The 12,311-nt window shown below is 52.7% G+C and overlaps 1 protein-coding gene across 1 annotated transcript in view; it reads right to left on the bottom strand.

The window, feature by feature from the left end:
• MCF2 (MCF.2 cell line derived transforming sequence) overlaps window positions 1-10,137 on the bottom strand; it is a 60,091-nt gene extending 49,954 nt beyond the window's left edge. The window contains exons 1-4 of the mRNA XM_075162698.1: window positions 10,017-10,137; window positions 3,853-3,981; window positions 2,655-2,773; window positions 1,566-1,770 (exon numbers count right to left, since the gene is read on the bottom strand). Of these exons, the coding sequence (XP_075018799.1) occupies window positions 1,566-1,770; window positions 2,655-2,773; window positions 3,853-3,981; window positions 10,017-10,137 (574 nt within the window). The remainder of the gene's footprint in view (window positions 1-1,565; window positions 1,771-2,654; window positions 2,774-3,852; window positions 3,982-10,016) is intronic.
• Between the last annotated feature and the right edge of the window lie 2,174 nt (window positions 10,138-12,311).

Genomic DNA, 12,311 nt, shown 5'->3' with positions numbered 1-12,311 from the left:
AAGGGACGGAGGAGCAGGACGGCTGCCCTTTGGTAAGGTCAAGGCACAACAACAGGCTGATTGTGGTCCCTTGAGAGCCTCGGCCAACTCATCGCTTGCTCTGCATTGGCCATCGAACTCAACCTCCTGGGCAAATGTCAGGGAAAATCAAGTGCTGGCATCAAATTCGCAAGCGTGTTGCTGTGCCTGTGGCACATCAGTTGGATGTTACTATAAACCCTGCACAGAAGCATGACCTCTGTCCTCAAATATTAATCTCTGGAAAAAGAGCAGTGAAAAGCAGTGGGGCACCACAGATATCCGGCTCTCAAACAAGGCTTCAGTTGATATTCATTAGCAAACTGAGTATTTCTTATCTGAAGGACGCCCTGGGGACAGGACAGAAAAGACCCCGGGGTACTGCCCAGCACTGGCTATGAACAGTACAGCCAGCACCTCGCCTGGCACAAGGCAGAGGAAGTCAAGGTTTCATGCAAGTCCACTCATTTCTCTTAAAAAGAGGCTTTGTGATCATCAGCTACTATAGAATAGAGCTGCTGTAACAAAATCAAGCCTGAACCCCCCCGGTACAGCATCCCAGAGCACTTTACAAACTACACTGCTACCCCATACAGTTGGTAAGACCTCAGGCTTCAGGGTCTTACCAAAAACAAGCAGCATCCGGATGATAAATTGTCATAACAGTGTAGTAACATTTTTTATATAGGCTCTAAGCTGGGTATTTATAAAATGCTGCTGCAATTATTACATTCAGAGACTCCTCTACGGAGGAGATCGTTGCCATGACACAGAGTTTCGGAGGATGCGTGAAGCCAAGCAGGGAAAAGACAAAGGGGAAATACAGAGTCTCAACCCTTCCAAGAAAAAGTGATGTGGCTCAGCAGGGAACCCTGCTGGCTCTGTCCTGTCCCCATCATTTGGGTTACACAGTCCAGCACCTTTTGCTGGGTCCTCTCCATAGGACCGTATCTCAAGGCAATTCCACAGACTCCGGTTGTAAGAACGATGCTTATGGTTAGAGATCTTCCCTTTCCAGGCGATTCAAGCACAGCGGGACTTTCACGTACGGTGGAGGTCTGCAGTGACATTCAGAGAGGGGACAGCTACAGTCTGAGTCCAAATTCCTCTCGTAAAACTCAGTTAAACTCTGAAGTGCTTTGCCCTTTGGTAACTATTGTTTTCTTTTCTTTTCCAAACTTCGTAGGCTCACAGCACCTGCAGACAGCAGCTGTGCAATACATCTGCCAAGCTGATGTAAAGCGCCTTACACTTCACAATGCTGACCAAATATTGTTTGCAACTATACAATCCATTCAGAGATGGCTTTGTTGTGAATGAAGAATAGCAGCTTTTCATGTGAGGGTTGCTGCCGTAGTCTAGGAAACAAAACCGAAGTAAATCAAATGAAAAGAGTAAAGGATCACGTTGAGCTTCTCCATGATCTGCTTGTTCTCAGCTGCTTCTCCATTTGGACATCTACATCCAATGAAGCAGTGTCAAGGGAGCCTGCAAATCAGCACATTTGGAGCCTATTTCCATTTCCCTCGGTGACTTTCTGGGCTAACTGGGGTCATCAGCCAGCGTCTGGCTCAGGTCGTCCCACGGCAGGAAGGTCCGCCCCGTCTCCAAAAGTTCCTTTGAGGCTAACGACACCCATACAGACCTACGCAAACCATAGATGTTTGCAGGAAGGTCCGGTGCTCGGGGAGTTTCAATGAGCGGGTTTCTCCCAGCTGCCACGGACACTCCTGCCCGCGGCTCCCGGAACAGCTGATGGAGCGCAAGTTAGGCTGGGCGTGAGGATTAAGCCATCCCCGTCTCATCTGCTCTGCGCAGGAGTGGGAACAGAAATCCCTTAGAGCAGAGTGCCCCAACCGTGAACCCTGTGCAATGCAGAGAACGGCCCTTTCAGCTTCTCCGGCTGAAGTTGCTTTGCTTTGCAAAATTAAATATTCATTGGGGCAAAGAATAGAAACACGGTCCTGTATCTGAGGAGAAAGCCCAATGCACCACCCTGCAATCTCTCCCCCTAACTCAGCCCGGATTGCTGTACCCGCTCAAAACGCTCGAAGGGAGGGACCCTGCAGCCCATCGCTCGGGGCACTCACTTTGGATAAGGGGAACAGTTTCACTTAAAATTTAATGATCTGCAAAAGCTGAAGAGCTCCTCCAGGAAGAATGACAGAAAGCGGTCGGGGCCACGGCGTGCTGCAGGAAACCCGAGCCTCCATCGCCCCGGTGCGTGTCCTAGCCGGCAAGCGGCTGAGCCTCACCCCGCTTTCTCACTGAGCAATTTCAAAAGACTTTGGATTCGGTCCAGTCCACCGCGAGAAACATCGCCATTCTCCCTATCAGCACACCACGTCCAGAAAGCAAGACAGAGGGAGTTATTAGAGAAAAAAACCACTATTTTATACTGTCTGCAACCTGCCCTACTATGAACATCACGCTTGCACGAGGTCTACACAAAGCCCATCCAACAGCACGGTGCAGAGTGACAGAGAGCCCGTCCCTGCGCACCGCTACAGCCGGTATCTTCCCAGGGATCGTGCCCACCTGCGCGGTCTCCAAGCCGTGGCTTCCCCGACAAGCTTCCACCTGGAGTAGGATGCTAATTTCCACATCACCGGATCCACCCTCCCGCCTCCCCGTACCTGCCCGGGAACAGGATACGAGGCTGCGTACGCGCAGAGCAGGTGTTTACACAGCGTTCCGGGGAACCGGAGCCAGGAGGGCTGGCGGCCGGCCAGGCGGCACGATGCTGCTGGAGATACTGTGCCGAACCGCACGTTCGTTAGGGAACGCGTAGCAGAGAATAGGACATCGTGCTCCTCAACAAGGCCTGCTGTATTCACCACAAGCTTATTCACAGGACCTGGTCTGAGCAGAGGACTGATAGCCGAGGTCCTGAGGCTGCTCCCTGGCTTTGAGACTAAACTCTTCGGTAGCCAGGAGCGAATCATGTCTCCCACGGCTTCAGCTCCTCATTTGCTAACGGGAACAGGCACAAGTGCCAGGAGGGCACGATGTCAGCAAAGGGCCATGAGCACGTCTGATGACAAGCGCAGAAAAGACCCCTGCAGCCCCCACCCGTCAGGCCCACGTAGCTGTTCACGTCTGTATGGGCTGTGCGAGAGCTGGCATCAAAGGGCAGGTGCTAAAAACCCCCCTGGACTAACCTGGACAGCTGGGTAAGAAAAGGTCTCCACAACCCACGGGACTGGTTTCTGAATGCACCAAAAACCAGAAGATCTCGGGATCAGACGTGAAGTCCACCAGCCAGGACTTGGTGGCTTCTTCCCTGGGGACCTGAGGCCAAGGGATTGTTTTGCCCTACAAGTGAGTTTGCAGCACGCTGGCTCACAGGGGCTTGCAGGTCCCAACCAGGGCTTCTGAAGATTCGTAGGGCAGAAAAGTAGAGGGGCCTGCTAATAAAAGACATTTCTACTTGGCTCCACCAAAGTCATCCAGAGCTGCAGACATGGGGATTAACAGCCTTATGCTGCCACTACACCTTTATAGCTGAGGTAACAGCCTGGCCACAGATGTAGACATGTGGGGACCTGTTCCCCACGTGATGAATACCCTGCCGTAAAGCATAGCCTGCATCAAACAAATTTCCTTCTCTCCACACCCCAGAAGTTCAGCTGCTAAAGAAACTTAGAGACTTGATCGTGCAAAGTGCAAAAACTGCTGCAGTCCTCTTCTGTATTTGCAAGTGATCCCAGGTAGGTTGCAGAAGCTATATATGTAATCCTTAGTCATTTCTAACGGCAACTCTGAGCTGCGCACACCCTCGTATGCACCAAAACCACGTTCAGCTGCTCATGCATCCTGCCCCGACACACATACGCGCTGGTAGACGTAGTTCCAGTGCAGTCGCCAGGGGCTGCAACGACGAAGCACTGTTGCTGTCCCGGGGAGCCACGTGGAGCCAATTCACCTTTAGCCATCTCGGTGTAAGAACAACAATTTCTGCTGCTGCACGTTCAACAGTTTATAATTCCAGGTGGTGCAGCCATTCCCCGTGCCAAGTGAGCGACACAAAAGACTCATTAAAATATTTATAGCAGAAAGCTTCAATACTCTCGACTGCTGCAAGCTCCTTTGCCCCCCCCGCCTGCGGGGACAGCTCGCACCTCGCTGCGGCCGGGGGCTGCACGGGAGCATCTGCATCCCCCCGAGCCCTGGGCTCAGCCTGCAGGCACCTGCTTCGTACCTACAGCCAGTCGAAACGAGGTTTTCATTTGGAGGGAAAGATTAGCAATTAGGTTAGATTTACAAATGTCTATTTTTCTGGAAGACGTGATGTATTGATCCTGAGGAAGATGATGGGGCTCCTCGGCCGGTTCTGTCAATAGCCTGATGGCAAACCTCCACCTGCCGCACGCGAAACTCGCGGTAAATCCTCGACTTGGCAGGAGCGCCTGCAAAACCCATTTCGAACCGTTCCTGGGAACAGCATCAGCACAATACGGGGGACAAGGGGTGGCAGAGCCAGGGGAAGAGCTGCACCCCAGGAACGTGGGGGGAGCTGTGGACAAACGGGGTGTATTCAGAGGGAGCTGGTGGTTTGGGTGCCGGCAGCAGACCCAGTGATGCTGGGAGCCCAGTGATGCTGCAGCCGGGCACGGGCGGCCCTCGGAGAGCCCGCTACAGAGGACGGTCAGCAGCAAAATGCCTCCTGCAGAGCCAGACGGGACAGACACGCAGCAGCAGCCGCCACACCACTGTTTCAAAGGGACGTGGCCCCTGCAAAGCCATGCCCTGCGCAGGACACTGGCTCCCCGCTGCAGCCACCACCCTCCGTGCCTGCGTGGGCACAAACGCAGACCCCTTTTCGTGAACCGCCGCAGTAACTGGCCACATGTGAGCATGCCCCAGAGAAAATCGGGATTTAAACTTCACCAGGAGCATCATCTCATGTCACAGATGGGAAACTGAGGCGGTCACGTCAGGCAGGAACACATCAAAAACACCCAGCGATTCAAAAAGGCCGTGGAAAGCCCCAGGAGGGTTAGTCCATCACTAGGCGTGACGGGTTGGTCACCACGCCAGGTTCAAGGACTCCTTAAATTATCCTTTGTCAGACTGGGGAGGATATTTTAAGGAAAAGCTCACTCTGTTTGCAAGCTCTTTCTTTTACTTCTCCCCAAGCACCCGCTCCGGCACAGCGCAGGAGGCAGGATGCGGCACCAGATGGTCCCCTCTTCTGATCCAGTGGCTGTGCTTCGCCGCCGCGGCCTTCCGGGGCTTATCTGCAATCGATGCTTCAGCGCAGACACACATCCCCATCACCCAAACCTGAGAGTATGCTCGGCTAAGAAACCATACACCAACCAAAAAAAAAAAAAAAAGTGACGCTTCTGAAAAACTAGAATGACCTTTTCAAAAGGCTTAGACTTATATACACGGAGGATAAGAGTGAAAATGCAAAAGAAAATGCTGTGAAAGAAAAAAAGATAAGAAATAGGGAGAAAATGTTAACTCGGCGCAGTCCAGGCTTGCAGACCATCACCCAGGCAGCGTGCCCATCCCACGGAGGAACGTCCTCGTGGGACCAGCTGAATCATCACCTTACAATAGGAGCTGATCGGCGCGGCCGAAGAGGGATCGGATGGCAGCGCATCCAGGCGTGCGCAGAGCGACCCTGGATGAGGCCCCGTGGCCAAGCCTGCGAGCTCCGGGGCAGGAGCCTCCCGCTCCCGGGCATCCCTCCAGCAACCGCTGGCGGGGAAACGCCGGCTGCGAAAGAGCAGGAGCACCCAGGGCACCGGCACGGCTCAGCTGCGGTGCTCACTGACACGCAAAACCGGCAAAACCTCATTCCTGCTGACCACTGCCGGGAGCACAAGGCACAGCCAGCTAAGGATCCCAGACAAGGTGCAGCCATCTGAAGATCCCACATTCACGGGAACGTCATCCTCCGATACAAATTTGGGAGCTGGAGTGAGCAGAAGGGTCCCGGGGAGCCGGGGCTGAGCTGTGCTGCCAGCGAGAAGGAGGATGCTCAGGGGAGGTTAAAAGGTCCAGGTGTCCCTGTGTGCTGGAGACCACGGAGTTTGGGGTGGGGGGGAATCTCTTCCAGTTTAGATTTAACAGCTGGCAAACTGTGGAAGCTTTGCTCAGAAAAGGCGAACCAAAAGTAAACTAAATGGCAACAAGGCTTACGTGTTATCTCCTGTTATTGCCGTGCCTGATCTGCTAATTCAAGGGAAGAAAATACTGGATGCTCTGATGTGTTCACGTCCAATCAGAACAACTGTCTTCTCATATCACCCCAAACTAAGCAAAAATTGGGAAAGAAAAAGTCAGCTCAACTGTACATGAATTTACATCTACTGCAAGAAACGTAATAAAGTTTCTCAACACCCACCCTGTGGATTCAAACTCTGTGTGGGAGTTGAGAAAATCTAGTTTCTTGCATTTCTAATACTTAGGAGCTTCAATGTACTTTTAATCTTCTCCTATGCCCAATTTCAGTCACTCCTCCCTTACAGGAGACTCGGGAAAGGCTCTACAGGTGTTGGCACACCAGCCCCGGGGCGCGTTTGCCAGCTGTGCAGGGGAAGGCGCGTTCAGCATCTGCCACCTGTACGCACCTTCCCAGCCAACACCGCCAGCCTCCACAACAGAGCCCATTCACCACAAAAGGCTTCCAAAGCCAAATAAAAACATACATGCATCAATAACTTTCCCATCATCATTCAATACCATGCAAGCGTTGGTTTTTCCAAGCCAAATTCCAGCTTTGTGCACAAAGTCACTCCTGGGAGATGTAACAGCAGCAAATCCTTGGGCCCCGTTACCTGCCTAGGAACCTGGAATTAAGTTCACTGAAGTCCCTGGAACAATTTATTTCCTTTCATAGCCCATACAGCCAGGAAACTAAATTGTACAGCCAGGTTCCCACGATGGCATCACCTGGAAACTCTGCTGCAAAGTGAGGGAAGCTGAAAACAATTTTTCCCGAATTGAAAACGGAAATGCTCGATTCTGGCATTCCCCTGTTGAGCAAAAGCACATCTCCAAATCCAGCTAAGGGCTCTCCTGCGGCAGGAGAAGGTCAGTGGCATGGAAAGCGAGGGGGGGGAGGACATCGCTGGCGCTCGCTGTCTCACACCCCCCAGCCTTTGGACAGACACCCTCGGAGCAGCAGATGGGTAACTGCACCGTGCAGGCGGCTCAGCCGGCGCGGGTTCCCGGGGAACAACTCTGCCCCGGGAGCTCCTGACCCAGCCCCGCTGTAAAACCAAGTCTAGCATCGCCTGGGAGGAAAAGGGATTCGGAAGACAAGGCCGTGCCACCCAGCCACTTCCACCACAGCTCCTCGCGCCCCTGCTCCTCTGCCCTCAGTCTTGCAACGGCCTTCAGTTGTGCTGCGTTAGGGAAGCTGTCCGATGGGCTGATTGAGGCTTTGGCAGCGGAGCAAGTTGAGGAGCGTGGGATCCAAGCTGTGCTCGTCACGCATGCCCAAACGACCACCGTCACAGCGACACGTGTCAGTCAGCACAACGTTGCCCGTTTGCAGGACGAGGCTGAGGGCACTCGCTTAGTTTGCAGCTCCGGGATTTCCTCGCAAGTCCTACCTGCCAAAACCGACTTTAACAAAAGGCTCCTATCACAAGCACGACCAGGGGCGATATCCGAGCTCTGAACCCCCCGTCTCCAGGCACGCGGGGGAAGCTCCACGTCTCTAAGCATCCTCCAGTTCGGTGGCAAAGACAGCGATTTAGAAGACTCTTTCTTTCCCCCACCGTATTTTACACTTTCTTTCCCCCACTCCCACACAGCCCTGCTGTCACTTCACTTTTGTCCTGGTAAATGAATGACAAACCATTAAACTGCAGTTGTAGCAAATATGATGTATGGAGAGGAAGCTCATCCCACGTACTACTGACTGCTCCCAGACTACTACTCCTCCGTGGTCCACCCAAATTGGTCTGGACCGACGGTGGTGCAGAGCTTTCGGAGGCTGCTGGCCCTGACTCCTGCAGCTCTCTGAGGGAGCCCAAGGCATTTGAAAAACGAGAATGGCTGTAAAAGGCTTGGGATTTATATAGGCTTGTATCTCACTGTAAGGCAGACATGGGGGAAACATCACCTTCTACCAGAAACGAGCAAGTTTCCAATACTGATGCGTGAAGGGAAATGGTTAAAACACGGTCCCAGATCAGGCTGAACGCTCAGAAATCAGTGATGAGGAAAAAAACATTCTGATTTATTTTTAATCTCATGATTTGGGGAACCTTACTCAACTTTGTATCTTTTTCAATATCTCATTTTAAGAATCTACATAGATGCCAAATCATGTGTCCAGATCCTGCAGCTATAACCACACAAGCGTGCCTTTGTGGAGATATTTTGATTTCTTATGAGCGTTATAGAAAGATCATCTGCCAAGAGCTGGTTAGAAGACAGGGCTCATGCTCACGAGAAACCCGCTGCCCACTTTCACCCCGTTTCCGTTACGCCGCTCATAGAAAACGTTCACCATCTGCGTCCCCATCCCTGCATCACCCAGCTCCTGTTCAAGCAGTGTGGGTGTTTCACCACCGACACCAGCGCAAGGAGGATCAGACTTTTTTTTTTTAATCGCATCCATTCAAGTAGCATCCTTTGCTAACTGACCGCAATCACCCCTGCCTACATTTTCCTACCCTATTTGCAGGGTGCGGGCAAACGAACAGGTCAGCACGGGTACGGCGGGCAGGACAGCCCACAGCAGAGCAGACCAGGTGGGCACCATCCCAGAAGACCACGTACACAAGCATCTCCTGAGGGGCAGGTGACACGCTGGTAAGTCCTCACCTGTGACTTACCCCCTGATAAATTTCTCCCGCACCCTAAACTGTGCTTTGCAAAGAGGTCAAGGAAACTGGAATTAGACTGGAAGCCTTTTTTGAGTCAGTGTGTCTTTTTTGTGCCTGGCACGGCTCCAAGCACACTGCCAGCTGTGAACAAATAAGGAATGATGAGTGCCTTCGCCTCCTGACAACATATGCATCCTCTAGCGAGGATGGAGTCACCCAAGATGCCACTACCTTTCCTGGGTTATGAAAGACCTCTCCGCAACAAAAAACTGTTCTCCCCACAAGAAAACAAAATAACAAAAAAGTCAGGGCTGCGAACAGTTTATGAGCAGATCATTGTCCATCAAAGGAAAAATAGTTGAAGCACAAAAGCAGCTTACAGCCTGAGGGTAAGGGATCAGATTGCTTCTCACATTAAGGGTGTGCAGCCGTATAACCACAGCAACATCATTACAACTCTGCGCCTTCCCCAACGCAGCCTGGGTTCCAGTGATGTTTAAAGACCAAGGAATGAGGGAGGGAAGAGGGGTCATCTGACAGAGACACACGCTTCACGCACATCTACTGCTTTTCTGCTTCAGAAACTGGGAAAGGGCACATCATAGTCATCAGGCTAAGATGCAACTTCCCAGGGAAGACTTCTTAAGTTTTGGCCATGGGGAATCTGAGAAGGGGACTAGCACTGGCAAACATCCTTCTGCTCACCGAAAACCATCTCCTTTCTTCAAAGTGCATTTTGCACAACCCATTCCAATAATTTAAAGGACGTGTCAGCAGCACAACGTGAAACAGCTTCTCCTTAAAAAACGAGACCATTCTACGCTGACCATGCAATCCATCAAAATAAATAAGTCTTCAGCAACCCTCGGGCAGCAAACCCTCCCAGAGGCTTCCTAGGCAGACGGGCTCGAGTACCGACACACTTGCCCGCCTTGCCTTCGCAGCCCGGCTCCGCAGCCGCCGCTCAAGCCCGGGGCTCTGCCGGCGAGGAGCCGGGCACCTGTGGGCTCCCCCCGCCCCGGTGCCCGGCGGAGCGCGCCCGGCCGGGCTGACACCGCCCGCATGAAGGGGGCGAGCCGGGAGCCTGGCGGCTCAAACGGAGAGCGGAGCGGGATGTCCAGGGAAAGCCCTTCCCCGACCCCCGGACACACACCCGTGACACCCGCACCGGCCCCTGGGGGCCCGGCAGCCCCCGGGACTCACCGGCGGCGGCGGCCTCCAGCAGCGCGGCGGCCCGCAGCAGGCAGTAGTAGCGCTCCATCTCCCCCGCCGAGGTGCCCCCCGGCGGGGGACCGGCCGGGGCCGGGGCCGGGGCCAGGGCCATGCCCCGCGGCAGCGCTCCGCCGCCGGCAGCGCTCCGCCGCCCCGGGCCCGCGCGGCCGCCGAGGCGGGGCCGGGGGAAGCGGGCGGCCGCCGCCACCGCCTCCACCCGCCCCCCGCCCGCCTCCCGCCCCGCCCCGGCGGCCGCCCGCTGCCCGCGCCGCGGCCCCGGTGGCTCCGCCGCCTCCCGCCCCAAGCGCCCTTGGCGTCCTGCCTTTTTTTCCTATTTTGTCCCCCTTTTTTCCGTTTTTTTTTCCCCTTTTTTTTTCCTTTTTCCCTTTTTCTCCCCTTTTTGATTTTATATTTTTTTAATTTACTGCTACTCTCCAGTGTCCCCCGGCACACTGCTCTGCAGTCAGAGCCACTCCCCGCCTTAGTGCCTATACCACGTCTCTAAGAAAAAAGCGAAGTATTTTCATCCTCTGCAAGCAGCATTCTAGCAAATTCCTTGAGCGATATATGAGAACTACATTAAGCCATGCTATAGCCAAAGCTGGCCAGAGCTCCAACCACATTGCCGGCCTGACCCATCAGCCTCAGTTTCCCCCGATGCCCGAGGTTCAAACGATGCCAGCTCATTCTGGACAGGTGCCTGAGCTGCCTAGAAAGGCAGCACAGAAGAGTGGATGTTCCTGTTTTTCCAAAACAACCTTTTAATTATGCTCCTTACTATAATAGCAGCCTTTTTTCAACACTTCAGCAGTCAGGGCTATTAATTTAGGACCCAAGGTCTAACGACGGTAGTACGAAAAACACCATGTTTTGGCAGATCATGTCCCTTCTTATACTGATACAGAATTTTTCAAAGAAAAATGACCTGTTCAGTCAGCGCTCCTTGTTCGTAACGCAGCAGATTCTCACTAACTTAACAGTGAAGTTAATAGCGAATAGACAATTTTCTGTCTGGTCATAAAGCACATCTTGTGCGACAGGGAGTTCATGTGCAGTTACTCATCAAAAAATCCAGCTCAGGTGCAGAACACTAAAACATGGTTATAAAATGCAAGGCTACAAGTATGGGAAGACAGCCACGCCACATTCCTTCTGTATTCTTATCGCAGGAATGCTATTTTCCCTAAACTGCAACAGCTCATGCAGAAATGAGGCCCATCCAAATGCTGAAAGTCTCTTTTTTGTTCTACTGCTGCGCAGGGGATACCCTGCTGTATCCGGGACTCACCACCACCGAGTGACACATTTAACACTGGCTTCTGGAAAAATAAAGCTAGCCTGTAGAAGGTACAGCTATGTAACCCCTAAGGTTTGATGATCAATCTATTTCTTGCTCTCTGAACAGAAGACAAAATGATTAAGGCTGGATTTGGGTCAGGTCTTTGCAGCCAACGCACCCTCCCCGAGCCCCAGGTGGGCTAGGCTGGACCCCCGCGGCGGATGCTGGCAGGAATCCTGCACATCCCAAGGCTGCACCTCCTCCAGCCAATTCAGCTGGCGCAAGACAACATCAGCCAGCTCTCAGCACGGAAAAGCTGTGTTTGCTCAACCTGAAGGGTAATCGATCACGGCTTTTCCTTACCATTGTTCCCTTACAAGCCTGTATGGCCACAAAGATTCTTGTTTTGGAGACCTGGCTGCTTACAGCCCCTCATTTTGGGCATTTTGTGATAAATGCCCAGCTATTCCAGCAACGCATTCAGCAGAGGCACCGTCCAGCTGCTCCTATTTTACACTGGCAGAAGCTGCTCGGCATGTCTGTCTCCTCCAGAGACGAGCGCTGCTCGCTGCCTGCCCAGAGAGCGATAAGCTGAGATAGAGGGAACAAGGAAACGGATAAAAAGGAAACAATGGCAGCCAGAAACACGAGTATTTCTTTTTCAGGGAATTCCCACCCAGGCCCCATAACAATGTTCAGCGCTCCGAGAGTGGCACATATACGTCTGCCTGGGAAGGGAAAGAGCCCTTTCGGAGAGCCGGCGAAAATCTTGCCAGCACCTGCAGCACCTCTGTTTGCAGAGTTTTATTTCATGTGGGTGCAATTCCTTACCCTTAAATCTTAGGGAGAAGGTGTAAGGAGAATTCCCACTATTTTCATTAATTTCAGATCAGAGGCTGGAAAAAAACCTCAAACAAATTTCAAAACACTCTTCTTTTTCTTTTTTCCTTTTTTTTTTCCCCCTAGATAAAGGCTAGAAGTTGGGATTGATGGCATTATTTGGATTT

The sequence above is a fragment of the Calonectris borealis genome, chromosome 13, assembly GCF_964195595.1.
Source record: "Calonectris borealis chromosome 13, bCalBor7.hap1.2, whole genome shotgun sequence".
NCBI classification, from domain to species: domain Eukaryota; kingdom Metazoa; phylum Chordata; class Aves; order Procellariiformes; family Procellariidae; genus Calonectris; species Calonectris borealis.
Note: the sequence above shows the minus strand (reverse complement) of the source record. Positions and strands in the feature narration are given on the sequence as shown.